The sequence below is a fragment of the Wyeomyia smithii genome, chromosome 3 (genome assembly GCF_029784165.1).
Source record: "Wyeomyia smithii strain HCP4-BCI-WySm-NY-G18 chromosome 3, ASM2978416v1, whole genome shotgun sequence".
NCBI classification, from domain to species: Eukaryota; Metazoa; Arthropoda; class Insecta; order Diptera; family Culicidae; genus Wyeomyia; species Wyeomyia smithii.
In genome coordinates, this window is record NC_073696.1 from 110,546,699 (window position 1) to 110,569,049 (window position 22,351).

A 22,351-nucleotide genomic window follows, 5' to 3' on the forward strand; every position below is an offset into this window, starting at 1 on the left:
TTAAAAGCGATGACATGTGATTTTTTTTCATTAAAATGTTTGTCAACGTTCAGGAAAGACATTTGAGGAAAAAAAATGTATGTTTGATGGTGATTTTCTGTATACAACACAACAATATTGCACGCTAGCCTTCTAATAGCGTTCTCGATCAACCAGATTAGTTGAAAAAATTCGTTATCGATATTGTTTTTAGCACATTTTGCATGTTATAGGATAAGCACAACGATACACCGTGCCCCGGAGCTGAGTCGAAAAAAAATCCAGTTCGAGAAGATTCTCGACCTGATCGGGGATCGAACCTGATATCGTGTGGAAGCCAATCGACATCGCTAACCACAGAGCCACGAGGACCACATACAGCATACATAATACAGAAAATCACCTGAAAATACTTTTTTTTAAATTTATACGTATTATACGTATACATGCGAAATTTTGACTTTTTATGCGCAATTCGCCTCTGGATCAAAATTCAATGATTTGTGTTTTTTTTTTTCAATAAAATGTTCGTTGTTCTATCAACATCTACAATTTTTTTGCAGAATAATCCATGTCTTGAGCCTAAACATTTTACATTTCTGATGTTTTAGTAGTTTTGTGAATAGTTACATATTACGATTTACTTTTGTACTTTTGAATTTAAATTTGGTTTTTATTAGAGAGCTTTTAACCAGTAACTCATTCAGCTCTTAACCTTACTTTTTTACGTTAATCCAAACTAGAACTCTTGGGACTTTTAGCTGGAAGAACGGTTACGATTCATTGGTTTGAATATCGATTAAGAGGCAGCTTGAGCTTTAAAAATCTTTTATTTTTCAATTTCAGTTTAAGCTTTAAAAATTTTTTATTTTCTTATTTTCTACGAAGTTTTGTGGATTAAAAAATGGCGACTTCTGGTTTCAGGGAAACCTCAACCTAAAGTGATATTTGGCCAACAATTTCAATATATCCGAAAGTGGAACTCTGCGTCATTTTATAGCGATGTCATGTGTTTTTTTTCATTAAATTGTTTGTTAACGATCAGAAAAGACATTTGAAGAAAAATAACAAGTATCTGATTACATTACTAAATTTGAGATATTATTCACAAAACTACGTGAAACATGCAAATTTATGACTTCTAAAGTGATATTCGGCCAACAATTTCAACACTTTCGAAAGTGGAATTCCATACGTCATTTTGAAATCCAAAATGGTGACTTACAGTTTCTGTAAAAAGAGAACAAACTACCAGCAGAATTCAGGAGTGTTATTTATCGATAATTGCTTCAATTGTTATAGACTGGGCAAATGAGTACAACCAAACGGTCTGCTAGTAATTCCCTCAATTCTGCTTATAAAGATCACTCCCGCTTCCTGTTCCATAGACTAAACTGCTGCCGGAAGCCATTGTTAAAGAGTACCAGTGCGGTTCCCGGGAAGTGCGATCTACTATGGAGTAAATGTTCACCTTTCCTCAAATCAAGACCTTGCTTAGAAGTAAACTTGCAGATTCATCATCTGTTTATAGACTCCAAAGAGGCAAATGATTCAGTTAGGTGCATCGAGATATGGCATTAATTACTTGACTACGGTTTCCCAACAAAACTGATTGAGCTAATTCGTGCCACCCTGGACTGGCGTAGCGTGGAGGCGGAGGGGCGGTCCGCCCCAGGTGTCACTCTCTAGGGGGTGACTCTCATGAGGAAAATTTTCATACGTGTCACCTTAAAAAGAGTGATATCCGTGAGATTAACTATCAATGGTGGAGGTAGCGGTGAAACCCTCGAGAATTGTTGAAATTTGCTTCTAAGAGTATAACCTCAACCAATCGTTCAAAAATAGGTAGGTTTAGTGCAATTGAAAACGAACATGCCAAATCTTACATTTTTTGATAATAAAATGATTTCACTGCAACCTGGTGACACCCAGAAGGAAAGGGGTCACACCTTGAAAATATTTTTTCGTTATTCTCTGCACGCATATTTCGTAAACATGAAATTCGTAGATTGTACAGCACCTTTGCTGGATGTATAGAACATTCGTACTGCAAGTTATCGAATAGAATTGCAACTTTACGCATAATTTGTACAATTCACGAATGTACTTTCATCCGAACGTGGATAACAACGAACAAAAAATTAACGGGAGCACGAGTATTCACTTGAACGAAATTTTTGTGTTCTGTTATTTTTGATTTCGTATAATGTACATGTCATTGCGTAAGCTTACTAATTTTTCGTACTATTTACATTATGCAGCGTTTGTTTGTACGATTGATTGCGTTCATTTCTTGAACCTTTCGTTACGTATACGAATATAGATATGCAACCATTTTGACAGTTCTGACGAAAGTATGTACCTTCATATTTAATACTCATTAAAGATATACCACACTGCAAATATTTTTTCGTTATTTTACTCACGCACATTTCGTAAACATGGATTTCGTAAAGTGTACAGCACTTTTGTTGATTTTATAGAACATTCGTATTGCAAGTTATCGAATAGAATTGCAACTTACGCATAATTTGTCCAATTCACGAATGTACTTTCGTATGAACGTGGATAACAACGAGTAATTACTTGAAGGTGTTCTGTTATTTTTGATTTCGCATAAACAGAGCTGGTAGCCACATGGTTACAGAGTCCGCTTTGATAAGCAGATGATCGTGAGTTCTCCACTCCTTCACACTTCGTCCGAATCCGTTGCTTTCCCACGATGAGGTAGAGAACATTTATACGTTTGTGAAACAACATCACTTTCGCATCGATAGAACCACCGCGATACATATACCCTTCGCTCAGGTTTCGTATTGAAATAACTTTCGTAAACATTAGTACGTCTCTGGGGTTAAGTTGGAATGGCGCGCGTCGTCGTTCTCTCGCAATCGATAGAACTAGAATCGCGTTGTGGCAAACCGGTGATGATCAATCAAGCTCCTTCAACCTTAGTCAGCCTATACACCAGAGAGACGCCGAGACACTCACCGTTAAGGCAACTGTCAACATCAAAACGGGCGAGTTGTATCATTTTTCATTGCCGTTATCCGTTTTGATGTTGACAGTTGCCTTAACGGTGAGTGTCTTGTCATTTCTCTAATGTATAGGTTCGCTATTCAACCTCCTCTCTTCACTCTTTTATTTTTGATTTCGTATAATGTATACATTATTGCGTAAGCCTACTAATTTTTCGTACTATTTACATTATGCAGCGTTCTGTGTACGAATTATTTGCGTGAGCTTACTAATTTTTCGTACTATTTACATTATGCAGCGTTCTTTGTACGAATTACTTGCGTGAGCTTACTAATTTTTTGTACTATTTACATTATGCAGCCTTTGTTTGTACGATTGATTGCGTTTATTTTTAAAACCTTACGTTACGTATACGAATATAAATCTGTAACAGTTTTGACAGTTCTGACGAAAGTACCTTCATATTTATTACGCATTGGTTTCGTTGCAGAAAACAACAAAAGGTTTTGTATATAAAACATACGTTTTCGTGGAATAAACTAAAATATATTTTCAGTGCACCCAAATTTTCCACCCCGGATTTCACCCGACCACGCTACGCCACTGGATAGCAGGCATAATTTTGGACCCATTCGTGATGTTGGATGGTCTGCAATCAGCAATCAGTTCTCACTCTACCCAGTTAGCTCTTTGTGGTGCTTTCTCAGGGTCGGCAACCGACTTTTGGGGAATTCATGCAACTAACATAGACTTACCGTTAGCGAAGTGGAATGATCAAGAGACGTTTGAGAAAGGATCACTCGCTCTTTATAAAGAAAGTTTTTGCTATAAACTATTTATTAATTATCATCGATGCAGCGCTAAACGACGAACGTTGGGGCCCATTGATGAACGGCGCACAGAAGGAGAGGAGAGGGACATACCTTGATGACACGCGTTCCGGTCGACGTCAACTTGTTCTGAAGAATCACACGACTTACACAGGATGACACATATACAGATTTTTCTGTATTTTACAGATTTTTGAACTAAAAAAGCAATACCGAATCTGTATTACAGAATTACAGATTATTGCCAAAAATACAGATTTTACAGATATTTTTGCTATCCCGAACAAAAATAAACTTCAAATGTTGAATTCGATTACAAACAAACTTTTTGACCGGAAGATTCATTGGAACAGACGACTTAACTTGTTTCGAGCTAGGAGAGGACGTGACAAGAGAAACCAAAATCACCCAAAGTTCTGTTAATGTGATGGGTCGATTTTATTTCGCGCACTGTTAAATTTTATTATTCAAGAGAGCTTTCTGACAGCTCAGTCACGCACACTAAACTCGGATTGTTTGCCTTATAAATGACTCTTGCTTAACTCTACCGGGGTTAAGCAAATCGAAAAATATAGTCTTTTTTTGAGTTGCTCGGTACTGGAAATGAAATACTCATTTTGTAGGATACTATCCGTGAACAATTAAGTTTCAAGTCAGTGAAAGAAAATGAAAATTCCGCATCAATGCAGGCATTTTGACAGCACATTGTTGGCCTCATTTTCAATCCGACTTCCATGGTGTAAAGTGCACCAATGCATGCACGATTGGAGAGGTCTAGTGAAAGAACAGCGTTTGGTTCAACAATTTTTCGAAACTTTTTCATACACTAGACTCTGTAATGTCTATAAAAATCACTACGTATGATGAACAATAGCAGATTAATTTCATGAAAAGCAAGAGGAATCCGAAATGAGTTGAAATTATGACTAGTTCAAATAAATTTAACATATATCTTCAAATCAATTGAAAATTTAATGAGCCAGCATTATCAAATGAATTAATTAAAATTGAAATCCAGAACTTGGAAAATCCTTGATATTGATATTTTCTTTATTAAACATTTCTGGAAACACTGGCGAGCGTCGTGCCGAAAAATCACAATGTTTCATGAGAGCATCTTTGAACAAAAAGAAGAATAACTAGAAGCCACTTGTCACGTCCAGGCCTGTCCTACACTCAAAATATTTTTCACATTTTTGTTACGTGAAATTTCCTGTACTTATTCATTTTCTGTCATTTTGCATGATTTATGTGACAAACATAACATCTACGTGAAAATCACATGCATACTATGTTTTATCACGTAGTATCTACGTGAACTTGGCAACGTCAAACAGAATGTCATAGAAGAAGTATCGCGTGAACTCTCTATGTGAAAATACACAGAAATCAAAATGGCGAATAAGTGGCGAATGGCGAATGCCAATAAGTGAGCTTTCGAAAAACCGTACGAATTTGACATCGAGCCTTGAGCTTACAGGTTTCACACAGATTTAGTTCAACGATCGAGGAGTTTCCCATACATAAACAGTTGCAGCTTACAATATTTATCGCCGGCAAATGTCGTAATATTTGTCCGTTTTTATGTCGTTTGATTCATTTACGAATCGGCGATTTTGCATGGCCGTGCGATTTATCAAGCAACATATTTCAATAATTTCTATAAACTATCTGCTGTCTTTTAAGAATTGGGGAAACAAAATTTGGAAATTTTACGTTGTATCAAACGTAGTAGCTAGCAGATAATCGAATGCTTTCCATTTTACCGGTAGTTGAATTCTACGTGAAATTCACATAAAATGCATATGTCTGCTGTATAAAATTCATAGGATAAATCATCTCACCAGATCATGATGAACTCAAATGACAATCACGTAGAATCTACGTGAAAATGACAGTGGAAAATATTCACATAACGTTTCCGGTAATTATGACGTGAAATTTATTTTGAGTGTAGGTTTCGAGTAGTTAGACACCACAAGACGTTGCCGTTGCCAGGATCATTTGTGAGATTTTCTTTTTTGAAAATTTCACATTCTTCGGCTTGTGTAGAACGCACATTCTCAACATATGAGCCGTTGCGGAACAGAGTGGTCTATGTGCCATCGAGCAAATTGTTCAGGAGAAGCAATTTTCGAAAAATCTCTGAATAAAATTCTATTCAACTGATTCTTTCAAACAAAATGTTCTAATATAAAGGTTATGAAGTGGTTTAACATTAAGATACATAAAATTAACAGTTTCTTTGCGAAATCGGTGATTTTATCTCACCAATGTACATAGACCACTCTGACTTCATATATATATTCACTGGAATCCTCGAGCCGTTTCGGAGCAGAGTGGTCTAGGTACACAAACCTGGTAAATGACAATGAAAATGACGGTAACTCGTATAAAATGGCTAGTGTCACATGTTATATGATACATATAGCATGTCACATGTAAGATGTCATGTGTAACATTACATGTAACACAACATGTTACATGTTACATAATATTTTACATGTTACATTTTTCGTGTTACATTACGTTTAACATGTTTCATATTACGTGTGACATGTACAGAACAAGTGACATGTTACTTATCACATGTAATATGCTACATGTTAGTATTACACCGATTTATGTACATGAACCACTCTGTTCCGAAACAGAACGGCATTTCCGTTACAAGTCTATCTATAAAATTTTGGGCTTATTACCGTCTAAGGATTGAGGTTGTTCCTTCTATAGGCTATATTTCACAGAGGCTTTAGCGCCTCCTTGCTAAGCTCCAAAACCTGGTCTGGATGCTCTGGGCTGGACACCGAAGGTCTCTTTTAAGGGCCCTGGGCTTACACTTTAGACAGTGCCACTTTACTTCCTCAAACGGTAACGTTTACATCGAATATTTAAGGCAATTTTTCGAAGCAAAATTATTATTGATTGAAAAATTTTACGGGTTAGTACACTTACGCTATGTTGAACAAAAATACAAATTTATTTAGCATACAAGAAATGAACTACACTGGGTGCTTTTTTACGCGATTGATGCGTTCTCGTAAAAAAAGAATCCCGTAAAACAGTCGCGTAATTTTCAGTAATTCGTGTAAAAAAAGATCACGTCGCTTTGATAAAATTATCCGCCTCGTGTGAAAAAAATCTTGTAAAACAAAATGACGTAAAAGACAATCGCGTAAAAAAAGAATTCAGTGTATCATCAATTAACAGAAAAGAGCTAGAAAATCGAGGAAATTACTTCACTTATTCTAAATTATAAACTAGTATTATGCAATTCACATTTAACTCTACACAACCCACACCAGAACGTTCCAAATTCGGTGCCGTTCCATTAAAAAAAATGCCCGGTAACATGGCGTAGATGAGGATGCTCGATCTGCGGGTATTAGGGACAATTGGAGAAACTAGCCCAAGATCAAGAGATTTGGAAACGTGGTCGTTAACAAGCTGTCGCCATGAAAGTAAAGTAAGTTTTTTTGGCTTCCCTCTGATATCGAATGGTCTGATTCTACTAAGATTCGAATTTATGACCATTCGCTTGCCAAGCGGACTCTGTAACTTTGAGGAAAGTTAAGTTGGAATGAATTTTTGGTTTAGAAACAATGATGATTTAGAAAAGTGAGTAACTAATGCGAAACAGAAGATCATAGATTTTTGATTACTTACTCTGCGGTCTTTTGACGCACTTATATCTTTGCTAGGGCCGCTAAAATTCACAAGAATGCTTAAAAAGCAATAACCTTTCTGGTAAATTTCAGCTTAACGGTATTTTTTGCTTTTGCGCTTTTGTCGACCAGTACCGGGTATCAAACAAACTGTTTTGGCTCCAAAATCCTGTTTGGAGAATCAAAAAATGAAAACCATCAATTTTTGCCTTTCTCCTAGAAAGGTTTAGTAATCACTGGAAAAACCAAAGGTATAAAAGTGGTCCCAATGGCCGAATGTCATATACCACTCGACCCCTTTCGACGAACTGAGCATTTTCTGTATGTATGTATGTATGTGTGTGTGTGTGTGTGTGTGTGTGTGTGTGTGTATGTGCAACTTTTTTTTCTGTACGTGTGCGTACGGGTGTGTACGTGTGTATGTGCACCTTTCTTTCGCACTCACTTTTCTCAGAGATGGTCTGACCGATTCTTTCAATCTTGGTGTCAAATGAAGGGTCCATTTGCCGCTTAGGTTGCTATTGAATTTCATTGTAATCAAACTTTCAGTTTTGGCGCTGCGTCAGAATGTGAAAATCGCTCTTATATCTCAGAAGCTATGAACATAGTTGAATTCAAATTAATGGGCTTTTAAACCCTCAAACAATGAATTTCATAATGTTTAAACATGTGGTTTGAAAGTTATAGAAAGAAACGTAACCCGCAGACTGTTTAAAACTATAGCTACGATCAAAATATGTGGCCTCAACATCATTTAAATTTGATATTGTACTATTTCAATGTTTGCGGCCTTGCTCAGGATTGAAGTTGAAATAAAAAGTCATTTCTATCATTTCACTTTTTGCCTCTCTCCTATTGCCTTACTCTTAGAAAGGTATAGCAATCACTGCAAAAACTAAAGATATAAAAGTGCTCAAAAGGGTCGAATGTCGTATATCACTCGACTCAGTTCGACGAGCTGAGCATTTTCTGTATGTGTGTGTGTGTGTAAAGCTCTCCCAATCTCACTCGATTTTCTCAGAGATGGCTGAACCGATTTCAATTATATTAATTGCAAATGAAAGGTCTAGTTACCCTATAAGACCTTATTGAATTTTATTGTAATCTGATTTCTAGTTTAGAGGTTATGTATCAAAATGTAAAAATCACAAAACATCAATATCTCAGAAACTACACAACCGATTTGAACAAAACTGATTTCAAATGAACGGGCTACCTGAAATATCCTTAACTTTTGAATTTTATGAAGATTGAATATGTGGTTCAGAAGTTATGGAAAGAAACGTGTTCTGGAGACTATTTAATCTCACTCATGTTTCTCAGAAATGGCTGAACCGATTTTCATAAAATCAGTGTCATATGGAAGGTCTTGTTGCCCCATAAGACCCTATTGATTTTTTTGCAAACGGATTATTACTTTGCCTGTTATGTTTAAAAATGTGAAATCCAGCTATGAAAAGAAACATATTCCGAAGACTACTTGGACTCACACATTTTTCCGAGAGATGACTAAACCGATTTCCACAAAATTAGTATCAAATGAAAGGTCTAGCTTCCTCATAACGCCCTATTGAATTTTGCTGTAATCGGACTGTAACTTCGTCTGTAATGTATCGAAATGTGAAAATTACGAAACTTCATTATCTTAGAAACTACACAACCGATTTGAACAATATTGATATCAGATGAACGGGCTAATTAAGGGTTAATTGATGAATTATGATTGAACACGTGGTTTCAAAGTTTGGCTGCCCTATACGTTCCCTTTTCATTTGATTATAATCGAACTTAAGCAACCGTTATGTATTAAATTGTTAAAACAACGAAATTCTATTATCTCAAGTAATACACGACTTATTTGAACATATCTAGGTCATACGAACGAGTCATCTCTCAAACTTACAAATAACAAACTTCATAACAATTTGATATGCTGTTCAAAAGTTTTGGAAAGAAAAGAAATTCAAAGACTATTCAACACTATACCTGCTTTGATCAATATATATGGCCTCAACATGATTTAAATGTGGTGTCGTACTATTTGAACGTTCCCGGTATCGCTCGTGATTGAAATGTTCGAAATTAAGAGTGATTTCTTCTATTTCGCTATTTCTTAAGCGCTAACATTACGTCAAATTTCATATTTTATTCTTTAGTTACAACATCAATATTTACGAACCCAAAGAGTGAATATACCTTAATTGGATTTAAGCATTCATTTAAATCTATTTTTACAAATAATAAGTCTGAATGAGAAAGGCTGAGTCTGACCGCTAGGTGGATTAATTTAGGTTTTTGTTATTATTTTTCCATGTTCAAACATGAGCTGGCAATATAAAAAATGAGCTTTTTGAGATATATAATTTTTGTTTTTTTTTTCTTGCTTATTTCCGCGTAATTTTTTTTTTCAAACATACCGCTCTGGCTCTAAAAATATGTATGTAATCATCAATACAATTTTTACATAAATCTCTTTCGAAAGTTAGCCATGATTTAAAAAAATACTCACAGCTTGTGCTGACATCTTTAAACCATAGCAACATCTGCGCAAATTTTCTTCAAGAGGCCCAGTAAATATTGTTGCTCAACGATGTACTGATTTAAGAGAGCTAATTTTATGCACACATGAAAACCAAATAAATTGATGGATTTTCAAATGAAATAATCAATAGATTGAATGAGGTCATGTTTTATAGTTGGTCATAATTGGTTGCATTAATGTGAATAATTAAAACATACAATTAGCTCAAACAAAAGCAAACATATAAGAGCTACAAATAACATACATGAATTGAAATTGATGGTTATGTGTGTAGTTGTTGATAGTGATCATTGGGTTTTCTGGTGGAGATAAAAATATTTGTGATATCACACTGAATATCTGATATTCCTTGCTTATTTCAAGAGTGAACACAGGCTTACTCTTGGAATTAGCGAAGAATCTTAAATATTCAATTGATCATTATCTTTTTGGATCGTGTCAATATTTATAAATGTTGTTTATGTGTCAGAATAATATGTTAGTTAATTAACCACAACTCTCGTAATAAGAAAATTCTAGATTTTAGATTCTCTCTCTCCCAATGTAACAATAAGTAACGTATGATTGTTATTCACCATTAAAAACTTTACGCCAAACAATCTCACCTTTCATTTATCAATTTAAAAATACATATAAGTAGTTGAAAATTTTTTTAATATTCTATAGAAAGCCCAAGTTACTTTTATTAAAAACATTTTACGAATCAGCTTATTTTGAGCGCGTCAAGCTGGCTGATGTTACCATTGCAGATTTTATGCTGTTCAAAGGTGCTTTTTACAAAATAATAATCACTGATTAATTTTATATAATTGGTGCCGTGTGAAAATAGCCACCCATCTGTTTGTATAAAGCTCACGCTGTCCGGTGCACATAATTGCAATGAATGACTGGTTTAATACTATTAACATAAATGAATATATTAATATTGTATCTAAAAACCTATTCATGAATAATAAATATTAAATAATATGAGCATATAAAAAATCGAGGATGTACACAATTTAGTCCTGTCTTGTTTAACGGAAGCTACAGGTCGGTAAGTAATATCATAACTGAGTACTTTTCTTGCCTAAGCTGTGTTTAATTATAATATTTTAACGTCAGATTTTTGTCCACTCAAAGCAACGATAAGTCAATCATTACCCCATAGTATAAACACCAATTTTAAAACATTGCAGGATACCAGTCGTGTACCTTTAATGTGCGATATAAACTCCACGTTGACTTCGACTAGACATTCCGGAAAATTAAAACTTTTTATATTACTTAAATAGTGCACCGAACATCCCGTAGGCTACCGATATCCACAAGCCGCCTTCCTCCTGCTCGAGAGTGGCTTACCCAGAGTAACAAGAAAACTTTTCCAATAAAATTTCCATTTAATTTCACCCATTTAAATTTCAATATTCCACTTCTACCACCTGCCGGAAGTGGGCAAACTCTAGTTAGTAGTGTAGGTGCAGTAGTGTGTATAGGCAAACATCCAATCTATGCTGGCGTATTTGCTATAAAATAGAGCATGAGCAACAGTCTGTCACTGGTCGTACTTAAGCCCGGGAATAGCGGAGCGCATTGCTCTTAGCACAGCTCGGGCAAAGTACGGTTTAGCACTAACTCAATACACTCCAGCGCACTAAACTGGTTGACGGTTGACGGTTGATGGCAGTCTCAAAAAATTATCAAACTAATCAACGTCTTCCAAGTGGAATGAAACAGAAAACTTTTCCAATTTGCTGCCTGGATTGGGTCCGCCTGGTTTCACTATTGTAGAAAGTTGCCGGCATCGTTGTTCTTTGCGGGTCTGCGCTTGTCCCGCTTTTGATTTGGTTGACATGCAGGGGCATTATATTCACAACCAGCTCAGCAATATTCAAAAGTCATAATCAAGTCCTTGCTGACGAAAGTTTCACTTGACAGGTTGCAGCCGACGGCGAATCTATTGACGTTTGTAAACCGTGCAAATCGCGATGAACCGTTGGTATGCGACGCTGGCACGGGGGTGGGACAGTGGAAGTAGTGGTGACTTTTGTACTTCTTGCATGTTCTCTTGGAAGTTTAATAAATGGACAATTAAAATACGAAAAATATTAATTTTGGAAATGTTCTTTGCAATCTTGTATTCAGATTAGTCTGCTTGAAAATGTTTTACAGATGTATTGAGTTATTGTACCATTGCAAAGTTTGCATTGTCATACTACATTCCCGAGTCAACAAATATTGTTGGACAACAAATACTGTTGGACAGATTTTAGTACTAATCCTTTTGAAGTTTCATTATTATTTCCAAAATAAACGTAAATTGCAGTAGGTTTTGATTTGGTTCTACATTTGCCCATAGACCATCGCACAAAATCTTTTTAACCTCACTTTTTTGACAGATGTTTACATTTTGGACTTTATGCTTTTTGCCTTTCTCCTAGAAAGGTATAGCAATCACTTGCAAAACCGAAACTATAAAAGTGCTCCAAAGGGTCGAATGGCATATATCACTCGACTCAGCTCGACGAGCTGAGCATTTTCTGTATGTGTGTGTGTGTGTGTGTGTTTGTGTGTGTGTGTGTGTGTGTGTGTGTGTGTGTGTGTGTGCAGATTTTTATCTCACTCACTTTTCTCAGAGATGGCTGGACCGATTTTCATGAAATTAATTGCAAATGAAAGGTCATGTTGCCCCATAAGACCCTATTGCATTTTATTGTAATCGGATTTTTAGTTTAGAGGTTATGTTCAAAAATGTGAAAATCATGAAACATCAATATCTCTGAAAATACATAACCGATTTAAACAAAATTGGTCTCAAAAGAACGGGCTACCTAGAAAACCCTTAAGTTTTGAATTTCATAAAGATTGAACTTGTGGTTCAAAAGTTATGGAGAGAAACGTGTTCTGAAGACTGTTTAATCTGTATCTGTGGCTGTACCGATTTTCATGAAATCAGTGTCAAATGGAAGGTCTAATTGCCCCATAAGACCCAATTGATTTGTATTGCAATCGGATTATTACTTTGCCTGTTATGTTTAAAAATGTGAAATCCAGCTATGCAAAGGAACATATTCCGAAGACTACTTGGACTCACTCACTTTTCTCAGAGATGGCCGACCCGATTTCCACAAAATTAGTGTCAAATGAATGGTCTAGCTGCCTCAGAAGACCCTATTGAATTTTGCTGTAATCGAACTGTAACTTCATTTGTAATGTGCCGACTTGTGAAAATCACGAAACTTCATTATCTCAGAAACTACACAACCGATTTGATTATTATTATCAGATGAGCGGGCTAATTAAGGGTTCACTGATGAATTATGATTGAACACGTGGTTTCAAAGTTTGGCTGCCCTACACGTTCCCATTTAATTTGATTATAATCGAACTTAAGCAACCGTTATGTATTAAATTATTAATAAAACAACGAAAGTCTATTATCTCAAAGATTTTATGACTTATTTGAACATAACTAGTGTCATACGAACGAGTCATCTCTCAAACTTACAAATAACAAACATTCATAACAATTTGATATGTGGCTCAAAAGTTATGGAAAGAAGAGAAATTCAAAGACTATCTAAAACTATACCTGCTTTGATCGATATGTGTGGCCTCAACATAATTTAAATGTGGTATCATACTATTTGAACGTTCCAAGTTCATTGATTCCTTGCGGTTTGTTTGAAGTCTGCAAATGCACGACGAATCGGCCATAGGATATGATCAAAGTCAAATAACAAATCGTTTGAAATGACTGGTTTTATCGAAATGACAACATCCTCGTCTTTTGGCTTCTGTACATCGCCTTAATTCTGAATATATTCATATTGGGTGGTATTCTGTCATTATCAGCAGACTTTCTGGCATCAATCTGACACCGGAAATACCCATATTGGGAGGTATTTTTGGTTGTTTTCCATAAACTAAAAGTGGTCGTCTTCAAATTCAAAATAGTGTCCAGGGTCAATGTTTGGTTTCTATGCATCATCACGTTTACGGAAATATACATATTGAGTATTATTCGGTCATTTTCGACTGTTGCCTATAGGTTGCCATTTAGCAATTCCAAATGGTGCCTGAGGTCAATTGTTAGCTCATTGCATCATTCTGGTTCCAGAGATACTCATATTGGATAGTATTTGTTTATTTTAGGCTGTTTTTCACAAACCGGTAGTCGCCATCTTGGATTTCAAAATGGTATTCAAGATACTGGTTAAAGAAAAACTCATATTAGGTGATATTTGGTCACTTTGGACTGTTTTTCAGAAGCCGAAAGTCGTCATTTTGGACTTTAAAATTGCCTGTGAAATCAATTTCTGTCATCTGGGCGTAATTCTGGTTCCGAAAACATTCATATTGAATGGTATTTGGTCATTTCCGGCTGTTTGCCAGACACCGGAAGTCACCATCTTAAAATTCAAGATTGTGTCTGTGATTAATTTTTAGCTTCTGTGCATCTTTCTGGTTCCAGAAATACTAATATTTAATGAGAATCGTCCATTTCAGGCTGTTTTCCAGAAACCGGAAGTTGCCATCTTACAATTGTTGTCTGAAGTCGATTTGTGGCTCCAGTGCATCATTACGGTTCCGGAAATACCCATATTGGGTGGTATTTGGTCACTTTGCCGCTGTTTTTCCGACACCGGAAGTCGCCATTTTGGATTTCATAATGGCATTTGGAGACAATTTCTGGATTTTGAACGGCATACTGGTTAAAAAAACTCATATTGGGTGGTATTTGGTCATTTTCTGCTGTTTTCAGAAACCGGAAGTTGCCATCTTACAATCCAAAATGTTGTCTGAGGTCGATTATGGAACATATTTGTTACCACTAAAAACATTCACCTGCCAATATAGTTCCATTTAGTTGATTAGTTCGCGAGATGTGCAGAAATTTGTGAAGAAACATGTACTTCCAGGAGAGGTAGGGCCGTCAAACCATTATGGACATATTTGTTACCTCTAAAAACATTCACATACCAAATTCGGTTGTATTTTCTTGATTGGTTCTTGAGCTGTGCGAAATTTGAGTTTCATTTTCATGGGATCTCTCCCTTACAGAAGAGGGATTCGGGTTTCAAACCATTATGTACTTATTTGTTACCACTAAAAACATTTACCTGCCAAATTTTGTTCCATTTGGTTGATTAGTTCTCGAGATGTGCACAAATTTGTGTTTCATCCAACTATTATGGACATATTAGTTACCCCTTAAAACATCCACATGCCAAATTCGGTTTCATTTGCTTGGTTTGTTCTTGAGTTGTGCAGAAATTTATGTTTCATTTGTATGGGACCCCTCTCTTTCAGAAGAGGGAGGGGTCTCAAACTATCATAGGAACCTTTATCGGCACCAAAAACCCCTACATACAAATTTTTACGTCAATCGGTTCGGTAGTTTTCGGGCCTATATGGATCAGACAGAAAGATAGACTTGACTGCATTTTTATATGTAAAGATTACAACATCAATATTTTAGAACCTAAAGAGTGAATTTACATTTATTGAACTGAAGCGTTCATGTAAATCTATTTTTACAAACAAAAAATTGAATGAGAAAGGCTGGGTCTGACCGCTAGGTGGATTAATTTAGGTTTTTCTGTTGGTAATGCTGCTCAATTTAAAATTGTTTTGTACTGGTACCAGAAACACAACATTTTATTCACAATTGACATGATCTGCTGAAGTTGAGAACAAATCTGTATCGCCCGAAGGTAAACAAAGTTACCAGTACCTGTCAAATTCAAATGCGTGGACGTCACCGTGCGATAGTCTATTGACAGAGTGTTGTTTATACCCATGCCAATAACTAATCGATATGTATTACTTGCTTTTTTGTATATGATGTGATTGTAAATAATATAGCTGTTTATGCTGATTATATTTGTAACGACGCCTGCTATTTCCATACACACAAATTACATCTACTGCAATAGAAGATCGACTACGCACAACTACGCAAAAAATTATTCGACAATTTTGGATTCGATAGAGACTTTGTACACCTAGGTATTTAGCTTTTTCATAGATGGGAAAAAATCAGAGGGAGAAATTTTTATAAACTAAGGTGTATATTCCCAGAAGGTTGTTTGGCATAGGTTTTATTGGATAGAAAAACTGTAAGTTTAGAAAAAATATTCAATAAAGAAGAAATTGTATTCCAATAATGTAAAACAATTTAAATGACAATTTCAAATTTAAAAGCTTATAATAACTAGCTTCGTAAATGCTGCCCCGTTACTCTGTGGTTAGCGATGTCGATTGACTAGCTCCCCCACACGGTAGTGATATCGGTTTCAATTCCCGATTGGGTTGAAATTTTTTTCGAGCTGGAAATTTTTTCGACTCAGCACGTTGATCCTACACATAAAAAATGTGCCAAAACAAAATCGATAGCAAATTTTCTAAACTTATCTAGTTAATCGAGGACGCTATAGCCCTACAGGCGTCTGTTTTAAAATAATGTAGAATTTATTTTGAGACAATTAGACAACAAATACTAAATCATATATTGAATAAAAACGGATTGAATTTTCCCACAAATTATTTTTTGTTGAAATTTAATTTAATTACAAAACATTAAATGAAATGTTCTAGATGGAGAAATATGAGATTTTTTTCTTGAAAGTCAAGTTTCAGGTTTTTTTCAATTTTAAACTTTTTTGAGAATAGCAACTAACCTTTTATAGGCGTGCGTTTCAAAGATATATCAATATATGGTTTATAAAATTTGAGCTTCCTATGCAAATATGCTTTTTTGTGAGTAATTTGTGGTTCTCCAACAACAAACATAAATTCATTGAAAAATACGATCGATATAATACAATTAATTTTTTGACATCAAAAAGATTAGATGAATAATTTAGAAGTTATTTTCAGTGAAACACTATGAAACGGCTTTAAGTAGTTGTATAATTAAGGACCATAATATGCTGTTAAAAGTGAAAAATACAATTATCATGAACCTTGTTCAAGAATCTAGTTTAGCTTTCTTGACGCAAACTTGACTCAACGCCAGGCATTATGTCAACCATTGTGATAGATCAGTATAACAACACTGCAGATACGAACACACTCGGTTTTCTATGAAATAATTAACTTTGAAGTCAAATGAAAGTGAAGTTCTGCGAAGCAGCTACAGTGCAAACAGAGCACCCGTATCAATTTCCGGTTTCGTGCTTTACTGTTGCTTCACATCAGACAAAGGCTCCTACAGGTGAAGGCAAGGGTGGAAGTCCCTTTCCTTGCGCTCTGGAGTTTGGTAGGTACTACTGTATAAGTAGCTCCGAGTGGAACACCAAGCGGAATTGGACGAACGTTAAAACAGGATAAAAACAACTTGGCCAAAGTTCGTTTGAAGCGCTGACGCTGTGTGATCCGACCGTTTAACGAAATAAAAAAGGGAGTTCTGGGGAAGAAGGTGATTGAGGAAAGCGTTTTGACGCTCATTATTGGGTAGCTTATACCACATAGCGGACAGTGTTAAGTTGTTTTTTCTTCAATGTGAAAGTTGCTTTCATTTAAAATGCAGAAAGTTTTTCTGTGTAGCCGCGAATACGCTAGCAATCAGCGCTATGGACAGAGAGAGATATTCCACTCACCGCCTACGACCCGGCAGGTCAGAACGATGTCATCACTTTCCTCTTTGGGTCCCAGTTTGGAGCTGTTGAGTTGTTGACCCCATTGATTCAGCACTACCGGATGCTCGGGAAGAACTGCAAAAAGAGTAAAAACGGGAAGTGTTATTGTTCGGAATATAATTCCTAATGATTTGAGCAATGACAATATAAGTTATAGAGTATAATTAATTTTAGGCTCATGATGTGAATAAATAAATATTGCGGAAACTACGGATGTAGTAAAACTTACTGCAAAGTATTAGCATTTTTATCGACAACAGGTCAAATATGCACACAGCCTTACCAACTGCATCGTTTTGCCAGATAGACTTTCCTGTCACACTAAACGTGGCCACGGTTCTTAGTGCAAACTTTGTCTGACGTGTGCTTCAATCGGAAACTTTTTTTTTATTCTGCACGGAACTGGAACAGAAGTGAAATAATATTAAACAATTTGAGTTGCACAAAAGTTGCTCATCAAAATGTTTCATTTATTACTATACTTGAACGGCAAAACTTTTTCTGTTTTCTGACATTGGTTCCGATGTTTGCTGCCTCTTCTGGACCAATCCGTGAACCCAATAAAAATTCCAGTAGTGGCAATCTCAAGTGCTGTTTTGCTTGCAATTTTTAACCGACTCGAATGAAGCCGCATGATCCTTTTTCTTTTTCCACACTGTTCTTGGTACATGTGAGCATTTCCAATATTTCAGGATTTAGATTGTTAAGTGCCCAGTTTGCTATAAATATTGTCAAAATCGAACTCAGTACTTGCTTGTGGCCTGGTATTAGCTTCTCGTCGACATTATCAAGTTGAGTAGTTGCCGTTTACGAGAATACCATTGGGATACAAGGTTGAAAATTGCAAATGAGGCACGAGAGGAAAAATATGCAAGATGCCTATCTCCATATCGCAATGATGCTGCCACTTCTGTTTCTTATTCCGAGCGCGAGGAGTGCCGAGTTTGCTAGAGATACGCCATTACCGGGATTGCATTGCATTATATTGGTCGTTTCTCTTGCTGTCTCGCTTCCACGGGACATGATCGTTCAAAGTTCCGAAACACTTTTAGCGATTCTTCTCGCGACGAAACTTTGCCCCGGGTTGGATGCAGTTTATTTTTTTGCTCCGCTCATCATGCACAAGTACAATAAATCAGCATTAGGAGAGGAATGTTTCCGCCGAGTTTCGTTCCAACAATGACGTCGAGTTTTGTAATAAAAAAATTTGCGTTCGCTCCGTTGCGAAATAATGAAACGCGCGATAGCTTAGTTTGATTTGAATACATTTTTATCGTTGATTTTAGGAGAGAAAAATTTTGTTTTCTGGTGCAAGATTTTCGGTCTGCATCTTTCTAGTTTCAGATGATTATCATAATGTTATACGATTTTGCTGAGGACATTTTTTAACATCATAATGTAACATGCCGTTTATGAGAAAAAAGGGGTTTTACGTTTACCACTCTGTGAATTTTCAAGATTTCAATATTTCCGCGTGATTTTGCTATTATCAGTTAGAGTTGTTCTTTCACTGTACCATGCAATGTGACAATTAAAAAACAGTGTTATGAGTCCGACAAAGACAAGTTGCACTTGGTCCACTCTGATTCAACAAACGAATAATGTATAATGAGAGTTTAGAGTCAATTAATCGTTGTAGAGGTAAAAAGTTTTCAAATTTTATTATTTTCTGCGACGCAAAACATAATACGAATTTATTAATACATATTGTATAGAATAGTAAAAATGGTTAGAAAATGATTCAAATTCAACCTAATGATTGGAGGACGCTCCTAGATCAAAGAATAAGTTAAAGCTGAAATTGAATCTAAATTTAGCTAAAAATGGTTTTATAGATAGATGAGATAAAACTGAATAAAAATTCAGCTGACAGCTTAACTAAGTTGAGGCACAAAAAAAATTAAAAAGAATGATTTCAATTTACCAAAAAAAAACGTACCCCTGTAGTACCTCTGCTAACGAGAGAAAACAAAAACAATATGATTTATTCTCATTTTACCTGGAATTCAAAAAGGCTCCCAACATGTCAGAAGAATATTTAAAAAAAAAAAACAAAGAGGCCACAAATAAAATGATTCCAAAATTATTTTAAATATTGCTGGTCACGAGGTACGATGCTGGCCTAGCAAGCCAGTCGTCGTATGTTCGAATTCCAGCTCGGGAAAGATCGTTAGTGTCAGTAGCGCTAGCCCCGCAATTGTCCTGTACACTAAAACAGTTGGCTGCGAAGTCTGTGTATAATAAAACAGAAGGTCGAGTTCCCATACGGAATGTAGCACCAAGACTTTGCTTTGCTTTACTTTTATAGCGGACAGCGACTCTAAGAGCTTGTAATGTATCTGCAGCATTTTTATCGAAAGCCAATGTATTTTTTGACAGTTTTCCATTTTTTGGAGAAAAATATCTACGTGGACATTATCATTACCGCCTTCTTCCCTTCCATGGACGAGCGTGGACATTTGCGTACCCGCTACCCCTCATAAGTTGTTCACGAGGAATGTGGACGGCCCCCTGAAATAATTTGACTACATTTATTTAAATGTTTTAACTCGAGTTTTGCTCATTTTATCGTCAAAATAGATTCAATGTCCGTGAAGTTCCCCCCCTGTACACTGACTTAGCGGTCAACTGTAAGTAAAGTGAAAAGGACAGATCCTCCGTGGACAAGCATGGAGATTTGCTCACTCCTACCCCCACTGAGTTGTCCACGGGGAATGTGAATGGCCCCTTTGTGTTTGAGTCTGCTTCTTTTTGCGCAGGCATTGGGTTTTGACGTTGGATTAACGTCTATATCGAAGTTAGTCGCCTGAATTTGAAAATCTAGTAGTCCAACAAGAGAAAAGTGGTCAGGTTTTGAGCGTTTATATATCAGACATTTCATCTCAGAATATCGAGGTTTTGGCATCAACCGATCAGAAATTCTTTTACGGTTAAATTTATGTAACAGAAACAACCTAATGTTTGAGATACACTATTGAAAAATTCCGAATCATACCGAGCAACCAATCACTACCTCTCTTCACAAGCACAGCCGACACTAACGGATACAACCGATCTGATTTTGTAAACGATTTGTGGTTGTTGTTGTTGTTTTACTCGAGGTCGCTTTCTGTTCCTCATAGATTTTTAGAGCTATGTTGTGAAGCGGAGTCCTTTATCTCAAGTTCTTCCAGTTTGTCCCTGCTTCGTAATGCGAATGCACAAAATATTAATTTCATTTCATGTTGGCAGCCAACGGAGCCGGACCGATAGAGCTCCGCACACGCAGCATAATACTTAACACGTACAGTTTTGTATTTTGGAAGACAATCGAACTCTTCTTTTCGTCGGTTGCGTATTGTACATATTGCAATTATTCTGTACGTGGCGGATGAAGACAGATAGCAGGCAAGCAACAGTATAACATCTCGGTGTTGTGTGCAGGCTTGTAAACGGTCACCATTTTCATTTGATCTCGCTTCCTTAGCGTGCGTCACAGTCGGCGTTCGCTAGTAAATGTAAAATAACCAAACCATCGCCGCTCAGCTCAAAGAAAGAAAAGAATAGTCAAACGACATTCGCGTATCAAAGAGATGCACACTTATTATTACAAGATTATTACAAGATCAATGATATAAATAATTTCCAGAATACACGCACTCAACGTGCGTAATTCTCATTTCTAGAAAAAATGTCAAAATACGTTTGAGGAAAATAACGTCGTGATGGTGATACGCATTTGACATGTTTGTTTAAGAATGTATTCAGACAGCGAGCCTTGGTAGCGTCAGAAGAAGAAGAAGACGATTATCGCAGTGAAAAGTGGTTCTACCGTGACCATTTCGAAGCCTGGTTGTGTGTCACTGTGCAAAGGATTTTGAAAATGTACACTTTTTTAGAGCATATTATGTGAATACCTCTGAACGAATTTGATCACCAATGTCTTGATCGAATGACGACGGTTGCACCAAACTTGTGATTTAATAATTGGCAAATCTTTCCAATAGTAAACCAGTAAAATGTTGAGTTGAAAATCACTATTTTCAGTTTAGTCTCGCAGCTTTCAACCAATAACGAGCTCGCCTTCGGTAGCTGTTTGAACACCGTTTTAAAGTGTTTCTTATATCACTACCACTGAACAGATTCTAAACACTAATGGCTTGAGTGATAGGTGAAATATTGCGCAAGATTGTCATATAATAGTTTAAATATGTTTTCGATACTAAACTAGTTGAAAGTTGTGTTAAAAGTCATGCACATTCAACCAATCACAAGCTCGCTTCCTGTGTGCTCACGGATGGCTTTTTGCTGTGGGCTATATAAGAGCCTACGTCAGCTCATAGCAGTCATCAGTTAACAACTGGAATGGCACTAGAACGGTCCAGATTTATTAGCAGCGGTTAGCGGTAGCAGCGGTGGCGGATTCCTGTGGCGGCAGTTACTGCAGCAGGTACCAGCGGTGGCCGCAGGCAGCAGCGGCGGAGGTAGTGGGCAACTGCATTTCTTCATTTAGTTCGGCTCCCCTTCGATCTGAGTTGGACCTCACCAGCGGTAATCCAATTCAGATATCGTTGGGTGAATACAGCCAGAAACCGAACGAGAATCGCACCGCCAGGTGGTTTGAGAAGCCAACATCATCTAGCGTGTATAGGATGTGTGCACATATATAACGTGTGTGAATGTCTATAGCGTGTGTGGCTTGCTTTATAGCGTGCTTGATTAGCTATATAGCGTGTCTGTGCATGTATATAGCGT

At 36.5% G+C, this 22,351-nt stretch overlaps 1 protein-coding gene across 1 annotated transcript in view; it reads right to left on the reverse strand.

Annotated features, from left to right (window-relative positions):
- Positions 1-22,351, reverse strand: part of LOC129726561 (nephrin-like) — an 875,571-nt gene that overhangs the window by 154,281 nt on the left and 698,939 nt on the right. The window contains exon 6 of the mRNA XM_055683414.1: positions 17,579-17,692. Coding sequence (XP_055539389.1) covers positions 17,579-17,692 — 114 coding nt within the window. The remainder of the gene's footprint in view (positions 1-17,578; positions 17,693-22,351) is intronic.